This window comes from Ambystoma mexicanum, chromosome 11 (assembly GCF_040938575.1).
Source record: "Ambystoma mexicanum isolate Mex_15411 chromosome 11, UKY_AmexF1_1, whole genome shotgun sequence".
NCBI classification, from domain to species: Eukaryota; Metazoa; Chordata; class Amphibia; order Caudata; family Ambystomatidae; genus Ambystoma; species Ambystoma mexicanum.
The window spans coordinates 1,054,906,058-1,054,925,021 of NC_090934.1; the positions used below are offsets into that span (position 1 = coordinate 1,054,906,058).

General features: G+C 47.3%; 1 protein-coding gene across 1 annotated transcript in view; it reads right to left on the minus strand.

The window, feature by feature from the left end:
• Positions 1 to 2,544: 2,544 nt before the first annotated feature.
• The window catches only part of HAPLN3 (hyaluronan and proteoglycan link protein 3), an 87,779-nt gene continuing 71,359 nt past the window's right edge, over positions 2,545 to 18,964 (minus strand). The window contains exons 4-5 of the mRNA XM_069624297.1: positions 8,754 to 9,056; positions 2,545 to 4,963 (exon numbers count right to left, since the gene is read on the minus strand). Of these exons, the coding sequence (XP_069480398.1) occupies positions 4,680 to 4,963; positions 8,754 to 9,056 (587 nt within the window). The 3' untranslated portion in view covers positions 2,545 to 4,679. The remainder of the gene's footprint in view (positions 4,964 to 8,753; positions 9,057 to 18,964) is intronic.

Consider the following 18,964-nt stretch of genomic DNA (forward strand, 5'->3'; position numbering starts at 1 on the left):
GGTCTGCGCTTAGAAAACTTTGGGTATTAAGTGCGTTGTAAGTAACCTATTTTATATATGTATAGATCAAGTGATGAGTAGAGGTGAACTGACGTGTGTATTCGCATTGTTTATGTGTCGTAAGTGGAGAGAGAGAGATAAATAGGTCCTGTAGCCTGTGTCCCCACAAGTTGCTCTGTTGGGTAAGGTTGCTATAATGGTTCCCGCCGTGCTGCGCTTCCCCTTTTCTCACCTTCATAGGGATCATTTGGACTTTGGCAAGACTCTACTTGGAGCTACTCAACAGTGATGTCGGGCTTCGTCTTGGGATCCCAGTAGGTCCTCAGCTCTAGGCATTTGCTTTTATGGCAGCCTGTATTGTGATCCCATTGATGTTGAGGCACTCAATCCTGAAGCGCTTTCTATCATACGATGGGGTCTCGATGAGCCAAACATTCTATTGCTTTATAACTTCATTTCATAGTGGGGAAGAAACAGACATAAACCGTTTTAAAACGGCGTACACATGTTTAATTCTAGTACTTGTTGCCTCTCAATTACAACCAGTGGTTTATATCTGTCTCATATACAGGGGTGTGCGCCATTAGACCTCACCCGTCCTACTCCTTGAGTGTAGGAGGTGGGAAGGATATGTGGTGGGTTAAAGGATGCAGAAATAGAAGTGACTAGAGGCAGCATATCAACCCGAGCAGACAGGGGTGTGCGCCATTAGTCCTCGCCCGTTACCCACTGCTTGGGTGTTGGAGATGGGAAGGATGTGTGGTAAGTGAGCACATGCAGAAATAGAAGTCAGCAGGGGCAGCAGAGCAAGGGGTGTGCGCCATTAGTCATTGCCTGTAACCTACTGCTAGGGTGTAGGAGAGGGGAATGGTGTGTGGTGGGCGAAAGGATGCAGAAACAGAAGTGAGTAGAGGCAGCGGGTCAACCAGAGAGCACACAGTTGTGCATCATTAGTACTCACTCTATACCTATTGCTTCGGTGTTTGAGATGGGAAAGATGTGTGGTAGGTGAGCGCATGCAGAAACAGAAGTCAGCAGCGGCAGCAGAGCACGTGGTGTGCGCCATTAGTCATTGCCCGTAACCTACTGCTTGGTGTAGGAGGGGGAAATGGTGTGTGGTAGGTTTAATGGTGCAGAAACAGAAGAGAGTAGAGGCAGCAGGTCAACCCTGGAGCAAAGGGATTTGCCCCATTAGTCCTCACCAGTTATCTACTACTTGGGTGTAGGAGAGGGGAAAGTTGTGTGATAGGTAAGAGGATGCAGAAGATCAACCTCCAAATACACGGTGTGCGCCATTAGTCCTTGGCCATTACCTACTTCTGGGGTATAGGAGATGGGAAGAATGTGTGGTAGGTGAAATGACGCAGAAACAGAAGTGAGTTGAAGCAGATCAACCCTAGCACATAAATAAATGAATGAATGAATGAATTAATGATTGTTTATTTGTATAGCACCTATACACAATGTGTTTCAAAGCGCTTTACACAGGGGCCTGCTGCATTAGTCCTCACCCATTACCCACTGCTTTGGTGGAAGGGATGGGAAGGATGAGTGGTAGGTGAAAGGATGCAGCAGAAGCAGAAGTGAGTAGAGGCAGCAGGTCAAGACTAGAGCACGGGGTTCTGTGCCAATAGTCCTCGCCCGTTACCTACTGCTTGGGTGTAGGAGATGGGAAGGACGTGTGGTATTCATTTTGTCAGGGGCGTTGCTAGGCCTGGAAAAGATCAGGGGCTAAGCTAATGTCGGCAATGGTGGGATTCGGGGCTAGCTATAGCCTTTTGGTTGTAGCCCTTGAACTTCTAACCGGGGCTACAACCAAAAGACCCGGGACTATAACCCCGTCAGCCTTCCCTCCACCCCCCAGCAACGCCTCTGCATTTTGTTAACAATAGAATTCTGGATCTCGTGAAGGAAAACAATTTCCTTTCACCAGGATAGCTTCGTTTTGAAGAGTAGATGCTCGACAAATGATGTTTGTTTGTCATGTGTGAAGCTCTTTCCCCGAATTTGTCAGTTCAGGTAGACAAGTTATGATCATTTCCTGTCATTTCTTTTTTTAACCTATTTTTCAGAGTCACATGTCTCTTTATGACTACTGGCAAGTTGGCTCAGTTAATTACATTTTTTCACGGGTGTTAAATTGAATATATTAAATTGGATTAAAGGCATTAGTACAGTACTGAGATTCGTGGGCATACTGCATGAAGCCCTATTTACAAACAGGAAATTATTTGGGTAGTTCACCAACCCCCCATTCCCTTTCTGGTCATTTTGATGAATTAGGTGAATAAAAACATGATAGATCCATGCATCAGTCCTTGGCACATACAACCTATCTAAAAAGCATTCAGTGCCCTGGATGGGCAACCCACGGATACTAAGAAACGTGACCCGGAAGTAATGTAAACATCATGGAGAGTGTTATCAGGAGTTTCATTTAATAATTGCCCATAAAATAACTCTTTCATTAAAAAGGATCTTATGGAAGTTAACATCAACATCCAGGCGTAGTAGGACAACACGAATAGAAATGAGAAAACAAGATCATATTTACAGAACAATTTAATAGCACCATTTTTAATAAAAAAAGATATCATCACATTTGAGTCTGAAACAACACGCAAAGAACCTGCAAATTAGGAAAAGAGGAGAACGAACCAGGAGACAAGGGCCCATCATGAGACGTCAATTCTAGGGCGGAAATAGACTAGAACAATAAAAAGGCGGTCTCTGTTGGGAAGCTCCTCAACGACATTTAGAAAGGAGTGACATTGGTCTGCTTCATAAGAATGTTGACAAGGCCCATTCAATGTGTGCATCAAGGCTAGCTCTGCCATATGTATGCAACAGAAGCAGGTGTTCACAATGCAAAGTAGCCATTGATCGTATGCTGGCGCGCAGTCTATAAGACCTGATGACGCGCAATATGACCAGAGGCAGCATTCGTGCACCTCTTACCACATTGTGGGCTGGCATAACATCCTTTCATTTGATGCTCACATGAAGACACATGCCTATACTTGCTCAGATGGAAAATATTAAGTTAAACCCCGGCCTGAAGAGAGGGGGGGGCGGCATGGGGTGGATCGCAATGGATCATTTAGAGATCAGCATAAATCACTGGTAGGAAATCAAGACCACTTGATTTGTTTGATAAATATCTCACCCTGCTTTCCTTAACAATGGAATCCAAATGTAGAGTTTGGAGTTTCTTCTGCTAGGGGAAAAGTGACAGGACAACAGCTGATTCGTCTGATTTCTGAATTTATAACCAAATTGAACCGAGTAACGATGGAAAATGTTTTTGTGGTTATATCACAAACTTCCATATTGACTATATTACTAACTCAGCTATTACAAAACTGGTGGCGACACTGCAAGAATGGATTCCCCCCTGTGCACAAGGTATTCCACCCAGTGCCAAGTAGCATTGTGCTTCCACCGAGTCCTCTACCCTCTCTTAAAGGCAACATCTAATCCGTGTATGAGCAACATGGCGCCCTCTGCTGGTGACACCCTAGCAAGCATTTTACTCTGGTTTTGCAGTGAATAGCCCTTTTGCTTCAAAATAAATATGGGGGGGTGTTAATTCGACACAGAGCTGGTAATGATGAATGAAGGCAATGCCATGGTCACAGCACCTGTCCTTCGGAGACACGTAGAGGATCTGAGTTCTCTTCTGTCCTGCTTCAACACCCACCTAGACCTAGCGGTTAAACCATCTTTGCCAAGCCTTGCCAGGGCAGCGTTGTCAACTGCCTGCAGAATAGTTAGGGGAGACAGGGCCAGTCCACTCCCCCTTGGTCGCTCAGTGGCAGATAGAGCCCTGAAAGTAGAAAGGACAGGTGATGCCAAAACCGTGGACTCCAGGAATCCGGGGGTCTGCTTCGATTTATAGTACGGATGATGTGGCATGATAACAAGACCTTGCAAAGGTGGGATTCCTGTAATCACACTTCTGCTCCCATAAAATCTATCACACACAAATGCATTGTAAAGATCACATGGGGGAATTGCATGTCAGTGCTACTCAATGGACGAGAATCGCAGTTGGCTTCAGTAGGTCAGACTAAGTCCAGAAAGCGAGACATGACATTGCTTCAAACAAAACTGCGACAAGAGCCCAGCACCCCCAAATATTACATCCAGCTTTCATACACATTGCTTTGTTTTTGGGGGAACGCGGAGTAGAATCGCCACGTTCCACCAAGAGAAGGGTTTTCTCAGAGATCACTATTACATGGCAGGAATCTTCCCAAAACAGTCATACAGAGGGCGTGGCCTTTTTTTAAGAAGACCCCAAAGGAGCCCTCACGTCAATGGACGTCACTGTATTTTTCCTTTTTCTGCGTAATCATGCAAAACGACCAAATGCCATTGCCCCCCGTAGACCAAGCCAAAAATGAAACATATGTATGTTTATGTTAAATAATTAAATATTGAATTTAGAAGGTGGCGAGAAAATATGTAGGCTGCCTGCTACTTTCCAAGGTGCGCGCCCGCATGCGGGTCTGCTATTTCTGCTGCAGTGTGGTCTGGTCCGGGCGGTTGGGTTTCTTCAGCCCTCCAGGTGGACACTGGGAGCTTTCATTCAAAGCGACAAACAGTTTGCGTATCTCGGGAGTGGTCCCAGTACTGGGGGCCATTCAGGGAGGGAAATGTTCGCATAAAGGCAGCCTTTAGCTCCTCTTATAGCAAAAGACCCCGAATTTCTGGTGTTTATTCAGGAAACCAAAGCTCCTAACCCCGGGCTCCGGGGGACCGCAGTTAGGACGGGGGTTGGAGATTGGGTATCGTACACTGCCATCGGCCAGCCACGCGGCATCGCAGCGGTCCAGATCCACGAACTTCCAGGCAGCAAAAAGCTGCCCAATCTTGGCGATTTCTGCTCCATCCTCTTGGCAGGCGGACTTCGCCTCTTCAAAGTTTAGTTTCTCGGGGTGCTCCAGGTAGTACACCTTCCCTGAAAATACACAAAAGACCAACGTATTACATTATGCAACCTAGTACCGGATAACGAAGAAGTGACAACCCTTTATTTCATTTTAGCCATTCCCTTCTACCAGCACTGATACCAGGACGGGATAATTAGCCGAGAGGTCTGTCCACGAACACGTAACGGTGACCCGCTGACCCTAAAATGTTTTTATTTCATATTTATTTCTGTTTTCTGTTTTTCTCCCCTCTGCTCCGCACTTTCCACTCCCCCCACTTCCATGCACTTTTCCCCTTTTCCCTTTTCCATGCACTTGTGCTTTCTTAAATGTCACTGGGCCTAGTTTTGTTTATTTGTTTATTTACTTGTAATGCGCGCCAGACCCAGGGGTATCAGGGCGAAAAAGATACATGAATACTTTCAGCTTAGGGTTACACAGTTATTTACAAACAATAGGCAAAATCAATACATCATTACATAATTTAGCAATAATGTACATCATCAATAGGGCATTTACAGTGCAAGAAAAAGCGTAGTAATAAAAGGAGGGTGGCTGCGGTGCATTAGTGGTCGTTTTCTTTGAGCCACTTAGTGCAGTTATGCCTAAAGTTCAGATAGGTTTGGTCTGCCCTCAAGGAGGGCGGTGGGGAGTTCCAGAGCTGTGCAGCTTTGACTAGGATCGCTGTTTTCTATTTTGTTCTCCCTTGTTCCCCTCCCTTTTTGGCTGGTCGTGCTCTGAATCACTTGTGTACGAGCGCGATATAAATAAAATATCATTATCATCATCAAGGGTCACCTGCTGCCATTCCTTACATCACTAATCTGCTCCTCCCCCTGCCAAGCGCAAACAAGTAGGGGGAGCTTTGGGAAAGCTGGCCGGTGCCACAAGCAATGGCTGCTTGGAACCTGAATTTTTGCTGCTCACTTTTCTGCAAATTCCCCGTAATCTTCAGGCCATGTAAGGTGGAAGGCGTTGATAAAGAGCCTCATTACACGGAAGGCGGTAAGGGTTAACGGTCCCTGGTAAGGGTCCGTTAACCCTTACCGCCTTACTTCGAGGTCCCTTTGCGGGACCCGACCTTAACGCCTGGTTTAGACCAGCCGTTAAAGTTGGGACCCGCAAAGGGACCTTGGTGCTAATTACGGTACCGCAATTTGCGGTACTGTAATTGCCGCCTTCCCCATTCCCATTATGCCCTATGGGGCAAAAATGGGAATGGGGAAGGGCCATGGAGAAAGGAGGAATTACCGCCCCGCCAACCTTGGAATGGGGTGGTAATTCCCCTTTTCTCCATGGTGGTACCGGTATGGTACCGGCGGCAACCATGGTGCTAATAGCATCATGGTTTACCACCTTCTGTGTGATGAGGCCCAAAGACTTAAAGAAGAGCCTGCAATATCCTTTCCATCGGAATACCAGACACTCTCAGTCCCAAATGCTTCATATCTGTTTATCCCTCCTACACGCTTTCTTTTTTACAGCAAGGCCAAGATTTTAGAGACCGCTCTCAAGAAGAGGCAGCGGATACACACAGGTGTCTATTCGCTCCATATCAGCATCAGTGGTGTTGGACTTCAGCTGGGTTGCCTGCTGGTCAGCTGGCTGTCAATTCTCAGGGGCAGTAAGCGGCCGGCAAGTTGCACTATAATTGGCCCAGGCTGGACACACTTGTAAGATTGAGGATCCAGAACCACAATCAAATAAAGGGTCGAGGAAAAGAGCCCTGCTCGTTGTTAGGCCTGTTCCATCTATACTCATTTTACATATTTTAAATAGGGTTCCACAACACTAAGTGCGTAATAAATACAATTGAAAGTGTGTGTTGTTTTAGCTCAAGGGTAAATCTTTACAAATTTCGACCACATCTCCTCCCAAATTTTGGCATCAACCTCGATGAATACACTTTATTGAAAAAGCAGATATGGATCATGCCGTACAATTGCACTTAGGAACTGATATGATAGAATATAATATTTTATTTACAACGCGCTCATACACAAGTGTTTCAGAGCGCAACGAGGCAAAGGAGGGGAACAAGGGAGAATAAAAACAACAATCTTACTAGGCCCAGTGACACTGAGAACGCGCAAGTGCATGGGTTAGGGAAAAGGGGGAAAGTGCGAGGAGGGGGAGGAGTGGAAAGTGCGGCACAAAGGAGAGAACAGAATAAATAAATAACAGGTGCAATAAATAAATAAGATAAATACAGGCAGAGGCAAGTGCGTCATTTTTCAGATAGGGTGTATCTGATAAGTGCAGAGAAATCCCATTCTTATATTTTCCTTGCTGGCTTGGAGCCAGGTCTGAACCATTGGCACTTGCTCTTCTTTGCTTGCGCTTGATTCCGCCGTGTGGGAAACAGTGACGCAAGCCCTGCAGCTTGCCAGCGCTCTAATTGGCATGTGTTTTCATTGATATGTAATATAGTAATAATGGCGATCCAGTTTTTCAGGAAACACAGGCTGGCCCTGGCAAGGGAGGGGCAAGGGAGGGGCCCTTGTGGGGTGGGCTTGGTGGGATGCCGTCCTGACTTTTAGTGTCCCGAGGAGAATGTGGAGAGGCACAGAGAGGGGGGGCTGTGGAGAGGAGCAAGGAAGGACCTGTCAGTGGGGTAGAGAGCTGTGTAGCGTACGTGAGAGGAAAATGGAGCCGAATATGTGTCGAGTAAATCAGAAGGGGGGGGTGCATGCACTCCGAGGCAGCTGATTGGCTCGGCTTCAGCATCAGGATGCTAGTTAAGCATTAATAATGCACAAAGCCGCAAGTTGACTGAGTGGTTAATAGTGCCTTCGACTCGGGTTCCCAGGCATTACCGCCTGGTACAGCACGTGGAGGAGGGCATCGTTGCTAGCATTGCCATAAGCACAGCGGCACAGCGCCAACATGCAAAAGTGACTGGCATAAAAAGAAAATGGGGCAAGTGTGCAGCTCCTATGGAAAATCCCCCTCATGGAAATGAAATCCAGGTATGGGGGTGGGTTTCCATGGTGTGGCAAAGGCATTTTCAGTCAGAGACACTGGCCTGGTGAGGGGCTGGAGATACTAGGGAGTGGCTTGGCCCTGAGAAAAGGAGGGGTGATGGGTGGTGGGGCGGTGGAGATCGAAGAGTACGAGCGGGAGATGGGGCTGACTGACAGGGGGACTGTCTGGGACCCAGTGGGGCAAGAAGCGTGGAACTCAGGCTGGGATTATTCATTTCAGGGCACAGTCCAGGATTACTGTGAAATGATCAGAAAAAAATACCGACTGAGAAATTACCGAATTTTGTTTGGTCAAATTCTTTTTTATAATGTCGGGGTAGACCTCCCTCCACTCCCCCCTACCTTCGCAGAAAACCCTTAACCCACCACATATCTATAAATTATTTAAAATGTACAAAAATACCTAACAAATTCGACCAAATAAATGTGGTCCTTTCTCATTAGGTATTTTTGTATTCGATCATTTCTGCAGATACCCTCAATCCATGCTCCCTGATTCGCCAACTGTGTTCCAAATGGTGCATATATCTGCTATGGAACAAGAAAGGATTGTGGGTACAGGAACAGTGGTAGCTCCGGGTTCTATGGTGCTAAAATAAGGCAGAGAATCTGGTTCCTGTGAATGAGAGACATGTTTCGATTGTTATGCCTACTGATGGAATAGCCATGTCTAGGGAGGATAGCTCAGGGGCAACGTGCTTGCCTTGGAAGCAAGACGACAAGGGGCAGCACAGGTTCGATCCCCGGGTCCGCGCTTAGAAACCTCTGGGTATTAAGGGCGTCATAAATAACCTATCACATCATATCATAGCTGCGATCATCTGCCCACACTTACCTTTCAGTGAGGAGGAGAAGCAGAAGACATCAAATTGGTGCAGCTGCTTGTGACGCTCGCCATAGCTTCGGACTCCTGGCGCGGTCTCCTTTCCACCACAGGGCTCCCTAGGCAAAGCGATGGGGTACTGCACGGTGCCGTCAAGCACCCAGCCAGCGTTGCACCAGTCCAGGCCTTCCTCCCAGGCTCGGAAGAGCTGGTCGAAGGTTGCCATCATGGCATCTTGGTCCTCGCAGGCTTTCTTGGCCGCGTGGTAGTTCAATTTGTAACGCCCGTGATGAGGCTGGTAAGGGAACACAACACCTAAAAGGAAAGGACACAAAAAGATTGCCTGGGTGTTTATCAAAGTAACAGCTTTCTGGATAGTGTACATAATAAGATCATCCATGACACAGAAAGGTTCTCATTCAGAACAGTGCAGCAATGGGAGTGGATGAAGACTTCCTTCCAAGATAGTCCTTATCTTCTTTGAAATTATAGATATTTACATATACACACACAGTGGCATTCCTCTCCCCCTACTATCTAACAGTGGAATAATGGATAAGGGGGAAAGCATTTAGATTCTAAATGCTTTCTCCCTTATCCATTATTCCACTGTAAGGTGGTGAAGGCTGGGGGTTGCTACCAGCCGTTTACCGCTGGCATTATTACTGGTGGTATTCTAGCACCAGCATTATTGCCTATTATGATAAGGTATAAGGAGTTGCCATGAATCAAGATCTGTTCTCCCTTTGGGTAGAAATACAATATACTAAAATTGGGTGAAAACCCAACAGGATGAAATTCTTGCTTTTTCTGTGAACACACCTCTTCCATGCCTACTGGCTGTATTTTCTTTAGTAAGCGTTGCATTCGTTTCAGTCGGCACTGGTACAAGCCTAAGTGGTGATTATGGAGCGAGTGATAAAAGGAGACTTCGGGGGTCATGCCCTGATTGACGGTGTGTGCCGAAAAGCAGGTCTATTTGAACAGTCAGTCTCTCGGATCAGCTCATCTGTGGGAAAGGAAAGGCTGCCTTTGCTTTTCTTCTCCAGGCTTCAAAATTAGCTGTTGCAAACACGGATGTGCAACTTTCCAGCGAACCCTCCACCCCGTGCATCTCACGCACACCCACCAGCACTTCATTCCTCTACTGCAGAGCGTGGACTTTGCACAGCTTTTGCAAACTCCACAAAGCCCCAGTGTGCCTTCATGTAACGTTTGAGGAAAGGGTGACCTCCAGTTCTTATTCTTTTCATGCAGTTTCGGGGCGCATGCAGGAAGAAGACACTTTATTTATTTATTTATTTATTTATTTATTTATTTATTTATTTATTTCAAACACTTGGGGTCAGACGTTCTGTATTGCAGTGAAGCTGATCCATACGTTTTCAGACATGACTATGGAGAATGTGCGCCAAGGGGGAGGCAATTAGGATTGCGAAGCTATTACCAAATGATAAGGCCAATACTTATGATAAAAGCCATACCTTTCTTGTCCAGAAAATATTCCTGTTTGTAATAATTGTGTATATCTTTGACTTTGCCGATTTAACATATCATACACGGGGCAATAAAAGCACATTTTATCTGCACTGGAAAAACACAGTTGTCTGCAATATTTTTCAGGGAGTCAAATGGGAAAGCACTGATGAGATCAGATTCCACATTTTGTGAAAGCACTCGAAAAAAAAACACCAGCATAGTTTAAAGAAAATAAGCACTGGACACAGCAATCCATACATATGGCTGTGCCGTAAGTAGCTTCATGAAGCACACACGGGTTCAAGCTTAATAGGCCAGATGATGCAAGAACATTGCAAGGGCGCGCAACCCTGGCGTATGATGTGTGCCGCAGCCCATAGCAACACGTGTAAGTAACATTAGGAATGAACTGCAAGAACATTGCAAGGGCGCGCAACCCTGGCGTATGATGTGTGCCGCAGCCCATAGCAACACGTGTAACATTAGGAATGAACTGCAAGAACATTGCAGGCGCGCAACCCTAGCGTATGATGTGTGCCGCAGCCCATAGCAATACCTGAAACATTAGGAATGAACTGCAAGAACATTGCAGGCGCGCAACCCTAGCGTATGATGTGTGCCGCAGTCCAAAGAAACATGTGTAACATTAGGAGTGAACTGCAAGAATATTGCAGGTGCGCAACCCTAGCGTATGATGTGTGCCGCAGCCCATAGCAACACGTGTAACATTAGGAATGAACTGCAAGAACATTGCAGGCGCGCAACCCTAGCATATGATGTGTGCCGCAGTCCAAAGCAACTTGTGTAACATTAGGAGTGAACTGCAAGAACTTTGCAGGCACGCAACCCTAGCGTATGATGTGTGCCGCAGTCCAAAGCAACTTGTGTAACATTAGGAGTGAACTGCAAGAACTTTGCAGGCACGCAACCCTAGCGTATGATGTGTGCCGCAGCCCATAGCAATACCTGAAACATTAGGAATGAACTGCAAGAACATTGCAAGCGCGCAACCCTAGCGTATGATGTGTGCCGCAGCCCATAGCAACATGTGTAACATTAGGAGTGAACTGCAAGAATATTGCAGGTGCGCAACCCTAGCGTATGATGTGTGCCGCAGCCCATAGCAATACCTGAAACATTAGGAATGAACTGCAAGAACATTGCAAGCGCGCAACCCTAGCGTATGATGTGTGCCGCAGCCCATAGCAACATGTGTAACATTAGGAGTGGACTGCAAGAATATTGCAGGTGCGCAACCCTAGCGTATGATGTGTGCCGCAGCCCATAGCAATACCTGAAACATTAGGAATGAACTGCAAGAACATTGCAAGCGCGCAACCCTAGCGTATGATGTGTGCCGCAGCCCATAGCAACATGTGTAACATTAGGAGTGAACTGCAAGAATATTGCAGGTGCGCAACCCTAGCGTATGATGTGTGCCGCAGCCCATAGCAACTTGTGTAACATTAGGAGTGAACTGCAAGAACTTTGCAGGCACGCAACCCTAGCGTATGATGTGTGCTGCAGCCCATAGCAACATGTGTAACATTAGGAATGAACTGCAAGAACATTGCAAGCGCGCAACCCTAGCGTATGATGTGTGCCGCAGCCCATAGCAACATGTGTAACATTAGGAGTGAACTGCAAGAATATTGCAGGTGCGCAACCCTAGCGTATGATGTGTGCCGCAGCCCATAGCAACTTGTGTAACATTAGGAGTGAACTGCAAGAACTTTGCAGGCACGCAACCCTAGCGTATGATGTGTGCCGCAGCCCATAGCAATACCTGAAACATTAGGAATGAACTGCAAGAACACTGCAAGAGCGCAACCCTAGCGTATGATGTGTGCCGCAGCCCATAGCAACATGTGTAACATTAGGAGTGAACTGCAAGAATATTGCAGGTGCGCAACCCTAGCGTATGATGTGTGCCGCAGCCCATAGCAACATGTGTAACATTAGGAGTGAACTGCAAGAACTTTGCAGGCACGCAACCCTAGCGTATGATGTGTGCCGCAGCCCATAGCAATACCTGAAACATTAGGAATGAACTGCAAGAACATTGCAAGTGCGCAACCCTAGCGTATGATGTGTGCTGCAGCCCATAGCAACATGTGTAACATTAGGAATGAACTGCAAGAACATTGCAGGTGCGCAACCCTAGCGTATGATGTGTGCCGCAGCCCATAGCAACATGTGTAACATTAGGAGCGAACTGCAAGAACATTGCAGACGCACAACCCTAGCGTATGATGTGTGCCACAGCCCATAGCAATACGTATAACATTAGGAATGAACTGCAAGAACATTGCAAGCACGCAACCCTAGCGTATGATGTGTGCCGCAGCCCATAGCAACATGTGTAATATTAGGAGTGAACTGCAAGATAACTGCAGGCATGCAACCCTAGCGTATGATGTGTGCCGCACCCCATAGCAACACACGTAACATTAGGAATGAACTGGAAGAGCATTGCAAGCGCGCAACCCTAGCGTATGATGTGTGCCACAGCCCATAGCAATACATGAAACATTAAGAATTAACTGCAAAAACATTGCAAGCGCACAACCCTAGCGTATGATGTGTGCCGCAGCCCATAGCAATACGTGTAACATTAGGAATTAACTGCCAGAACATTGCAAGCATGCAACCCTGGCGTATGATGTTTGGAGCAGCCCATAGCAACATATGTAACATTAGGAATGAACTACAAGAACATTGCAAGCGCGCAACCCTGGCGTATGATGTGTGCCGCAGCCCATAGCAATACATGTAACATTAGGAAAAACTGCAAGAACATTGCAAGAGCGCAACCCTGGCGTATGATGTGTGCCGCAGCCCAAAGCAACATGTGTAACATTAGAAGTGAATTGCAAGAACATTGCAGGTGCGCAACCCTGGTGTATGATGTGTGCCGCAGCCCATAGAAACACGTGTAACATCAAGAACATTGCAGTCACACAACCCTGGCGTATGATGTGTGCTGCAGGCCGCAACCCTAGCGTATGATGTGTCCCGCAGCCCGCAACCTTAGCGTATGATGTGTGCCGCAGCCCGCAACCCTAGCGTATGATGTTTGACGCAGCCCATAGCCATGCATGTAACATTAGGAATGAACTCTTCAAAGGACCCATGCGAAAAGATTAGAAAAATTAAGATAAGTCAAATGTCTTGTTATTTATTCCAAAATGAATTTAAGGGCTTTACTTGTGTGATGTTGCAATTTAGTAGGACGAGGGATAAAAATAGCGCAATGTTGATACCATGAATCAATGGTGATTTAAACTTCTCATATAAGTGTCAACTCAAAACATGAACTGAACATCATTCCGCTGCTGCTGAAAGAGAACGTGCAGCACAGCAGGCACAACCATCTGTCCGGTTAGATATTATTCCCCAGCTTAGAGAAATATGTATGGTACTAGATGCCCGAAGGTCTGGACTGAGAGGAAATATGCAGACTGGCTTAGTGGGCTAATGTGGGCCTCGGTGATGGCCCAGTGCACTGATCAGCTGGTAGTTGTGACCAATTTTACTGACATGGACTATTGCTAAAAACCACCAAGAACGACTATAGGCCACGTGTTTTTGGCACCCACTGAAGGTAGACAGGAAGTGCACCAGTTTGACTTGGGGTATAAGACACGATAGGCACATAGATGGTTTTTGGGGGTAGGAATGGTGAAGCACTAAAATGCTCTTGGGGGGAATCAAACACAACGCACTTAGACGCTTGTTTCTTTTGTGGACAGGAAATTATACCATTGGTCTTAGGCCATCGGTGGCAATGTCTTCTTCATTTATTTGCCTATTGCACTCAAAGAATAACACTAGCCAGTTCCTTCCCAATAGTAGTATGCCAACCCCACCAGAAGATGCACTTGAATAACCAGCCTATCGCATTGGGATAAAACCTGACTAAGCGACATCAAAGATAAACTCTGTCCGAGTTTGAGGTGTGTGTAATTGCACCACATCTGTGGACACATGCCGCAGGCACCGTTCTCCATCCATGCACTCTAGAATGTAGCTATGGCTATGTCAAATTCGGTCTAGCTGCTCACATACCTACCACACTGAAACCCCTGATGGGACTCTGCCACTAGTATACAGCCAAATTCCGTCTAGCTGGGCACACACCGAGTCTTCTGCACTAGCACTCGGTCTTGATCACCGACAGCACCTCCCCACATACCTGACCTCTTGGGTTGCTTATTGGAGCCAAGCTGGTCCTCCTAAATCCTAATCCCAGCAGAATGCACACACGCATCTTTAAGTCCACTCTTAGAACGTTTTCCCATACCTGGACGTCGGTCCTCATGGGCTTCCCAACAACAAAGCACATTGAGGCCATTCAAATCAGAAAATGATGCTATATAAATGACGACTACAATACAATACCTGGGCCCATATTTTCCTCTAGTCCACCTCGGACCCTTGCCTTTATTTAGAGGGGCCTGTATTTGTTTTTTTTTTGGGGGGGGCACTGTTGTTTTATATGGTAGAGCTGAGGAAGTCGGTTGTGATGGCTGTGTAATGCACCCTGAAGCAAGGCAGCCGTCAGTGTGGTTCCTTGTCAATATCTCAATTCCCAGCATCCAGCAGATAATTCATCTCAGGTGTCCTGTGCCAGAACCCTTTCCCCATGTCCACTAGTCTCTGATGCCAGAACCCTTTCCCCATGTCCACTAGTCTCTGACCCCAGAACCCTTTCACATGTCCACTAGTTTCTGACACCAGAACCCTTTCCCCATGTCCACTATTCTCTGACCCCAGAACCCTTTCCGCATGTCCACTAGTCTCTGCCACCAGAACCCTTTCCCCATGTCCACTAGTCTCTGACCCCAGAACCCTTTCCCCATGTCCACTAGTCTCTGACCCCAGAACCCTTTCCACATGGCGTCTAGTCTCTGACGCCAGAACCCTTTCCCCATGTCCACGAGTCTCTGACCCCAGAACCCTTTCCACATGGCCTCTAGTCTCTGACGCCAGAACCCTTTCCCCATGTCCACGAGTCTCTGACCCCAGAACCCTTTCCACATGGCCACTAGTCTCTGACGCCAGAACCCTTTCCCCATGTCCACTAGTCTCTGACGCCAGAACCCTTTCCCCATGTCCACTAGTCTCTGACCCCAGAACCCTTTCCACACGTTCACTAGTTTCTGACGCCAGAACCCTTTCCCCATGTCCACTATTCTCTGACCCCAGAACCCTTTCCCAGGTCCACTAGTCTCTGACGCCAGAACTCTTTCCCCATGTCCACTAGTCTCTGACCCCAGAACCCTTTCCCCATGTCCACTAGTCTCTCACGCCAGAACCCTTTCCCCATGTCCACTAGTCTCTGACCCCAGAACCCTTTCCACATGTCCACTAGTTTCTGACGCCAGAACCCTTTCCCCATGTCCACTAGTCTCTGACCCCAGAACCCTTTCCCCATGGCCACTAGTCTCTGACCCCAGAACCCTTTCCCCATGTCCACTATTCTCTGACACCAGAACCCTTTCCCCATGTCCACTAGTCTCTGACCCCAGAACCCTTTCCACATGTCCACTAGTCTCTGACCCCAGAACCCTTTCCCCATGTCCACTAGTCTCTGGCGCCAGAACCCTTTCCACATGTCCACTAGTCTCTGGCGCAGAACCCTTTCCACATGTCCACTAGTCTCTGGCGCCAGAACCCGTTCCACATGTCCACTAGCCTCTGGCGCAGAACCCTTTCCACATGTCCACTAGTCTCTGACCCCAGAACCCTTTCCCTATGACCACTAGTCTCTGACCCCAGAACCCTTTCCACATGGTCACTAGTCTCGGGCGCCATCTTGGCCGGGACGTGCAGCCTTACCCATTATGCGCTCTTTGACAATTCTCAACGTAAACAAATAATTGAGGCGCAACCCTCATCTACACCTGGATGTTGTTTACACCAATCCGACGGGGGTATGAAACTTGTGTGTAGGTGTATATCTAATTAGTGTGAATGGAAAATGCGCCGATAATTGTGCTGTGCAAATGCGGCCGCACAGAGCGTTGGGTGACTTATTTGCACGCGGCGTATGAGAGCCATGGTGGGCGGGAGGCGGGGCAGTTCCCGCCGTTGTGCAATGTTCATCGCTGCCAGCTTGTTTCTGGACAATTAATGTTCAAAATGTAGAACTGGTCCCGTGAGAATAAGTCACTCAAGCATACTCCCATTAGGAAAACGTGTCTCCTCCGGCTGCGCGGACGGGCGTGTGTGCGCGTGCGTGCGTTAGCGTCGTGTTTCTTCCAAACCCATTAGTCCGTCGGCAGAACAACGCACTTATTGCGGTGAGACTCAGACTGCAGAGGACTGCTAGGTGATAAAGCTCAAAAATGTAGATTTTCTCTAATTTTAATCAACTATCACCCAAGTATGGAATAGCTCCTTATTTAATTAGAATACGCCACGGTCTTTGTCTGCTATTAAAGGCAGGGGTCCCCATTCACTGCTTCAAACGAATTCTCCTTGCTTTAGGGGTGATATAGTTTTAGCCGTTTTCCGTGCCGCAAATATTGTTTAAGACTGCCCTCTAGCGGACACAAAAAATGTTTGCATGTGTCTTCCTTCGACGGATTTATTCAGTCTTATGAAGCAGGACATGGATTGCAACTAGCCCTGCCATCTAGAAAATGGCGAGGTAGTTGGCGTCTAAAAGCACTGCACGACCAAATTCATTTAGAGTGACAACGAAAAGGGTGGTTGTCACGTGCCTTCGGCTACGACTGCCACCAGGAGTTATTTACCCGTCCCCTGCTTTAATAGAAGAATGTTATCCAGTGTGTTCAAGGTCTACACGAACGAAAGTTGTCTCAATGCGTGCGGCAACGGCGGGGGTGGTTCCTGAGCAAGAATAGAGGTTCAATTGCGTTTGAAATCAAAGGATTCCGCGTGTGTTCTTTGCAAGTATATTTAAAGTAACTGGGCCAATGCATCTTGCAACGTGTTCTTGGCCTAACTTGATGCCCCTCGAACTTTGATTTGCTTTGAAGACCTTTCTTGGGGGGATGGTGTGTTTCTGGAGTTTGGCTGAACTGCTCCGGCCAGTGCTCTATTTAATGTTTGATGGAGTGCAGAGAAATAAGGGGTGGGATGAGTTGGGGGGCAGAAAGTAAGTGAGCGATTGGAGGAGGAATTTAGTGCATGCGTGGGTTTGTGAGTGAGTGAGCAAGCGCAAATATGAAGTGGACAGCCTGTGCATTCAAGGGGACGCGCATAATGTGCACAGGTGGAGACAGGTCTACTCACCTCTGCATGAACAGCCTGTGCATTCAAGGGGACGTGCATAATGTGCACAGGTGGAGGCAGGTCTACCCACCTCTGCATGAACAGCCTGTGCATTCAAGGGGACGTGCATAATGTGCACAGATGGAGACAGGCCTACCCACCTCTGCATAGGTCACAGAGTGTTTGTTTTGCTCTCTTCGTGGTCTATGTCCCACTTTCTTCACACACCCCTAGACTGTCTCACCACGTGTTGTCATGTGTGTGCTATTGTATAGGCACCCGTTCAGGGAATGCCTCGTAAATGTGTTCTTGTAAGTCATTGCTGATTGGCATCCCTGTTGCTGAAATACATACAAATGCAAATTGGGTGCACGTGTGGGATGCAGATTACTAGCATATGAAAGGTTAGTTAGTCTTACATGTATTAGACTGGTTTAGTAACACCTCCACGTTGGCAGCACAATGAACTGGAGGAAACACCATCGTCAGTCATCGCATGGCCTAAAGGGGGGGGGCATTCTGTTGGCGTCTTTGGGACCTTTGAACCTTTCCACGGTGTTCTCGCATCACCCGTATGTGAGGTTGAGTGTGTGTGTTTCAATCACTACACTAAAGGTAGACCCACGCCACAAAGCATGACGGTCACAAAGCAAACACAGCACTATAAATTGTCAGGCTGACATCAACCAGCCTTCTCCTTCTAGATTAACTGCCATGGGTTACCCCCCCCCCATCCCCAGTGCCAAGGCCTTTTTGGTGATTTCGGTCTTTCACCATTCAAAGCCTTCTAACATGTTCTCCTTCATTAATCCAATTAATCCAGCGCTGCAGCTCTGAAACACGTGCCACAGCTGTGTAGGCAGAGTAAATACAGACTAACCAATCAAGCAGCCACAAAATAGACAGGTGCAGACCCTGAAGCCCAGACAGCCCCCAGGAGAGTATCCACTCACGCATGAAAGGGATGCCCCAGGAAGAGGAGGCGTGGTCATTTGGAGAAGGCTGCAGCATGAGTTTGGAGCAAGTTGACAACTGGAGAAGAAGAGTGAGGAAGAAGTTGATCGAGAGACAGGGAAAAGTGAAGATAGCTGGATAATAATACAAAAAGGTGGTGAGTGGTAGGGCAGAGTGGTGGTAGGAACATCCTTTTAAGGCAATCATGGGTCTGGCCATTGAAAGGGTCATCGAGCCAGAGCTTAATGTCTTGCAGTACGATGATCACTGATGAGGCCCAACATGGCCAAAACTGGGGATGCATGTGGTCTCGCGCAGAAAGGATGTGATCTAGCATTTTGGGCTGGACGGCCCCTTTAGGGGTGGGACCAAGCCTAATTTGCATATAGTCTGTCCCCTTTTGTAATGGCATGTCATGTGAAGACCGATGGTCTGGAGGGTTGCCCAGAGCAATGCCAGAAGGTTAGGATTCATTCCAAACCTTCCAGCCATCTGTTGTGTTTTTCTTTATTACGAGGATTGTATTCAGGATTTTATCAGAAGGTCTA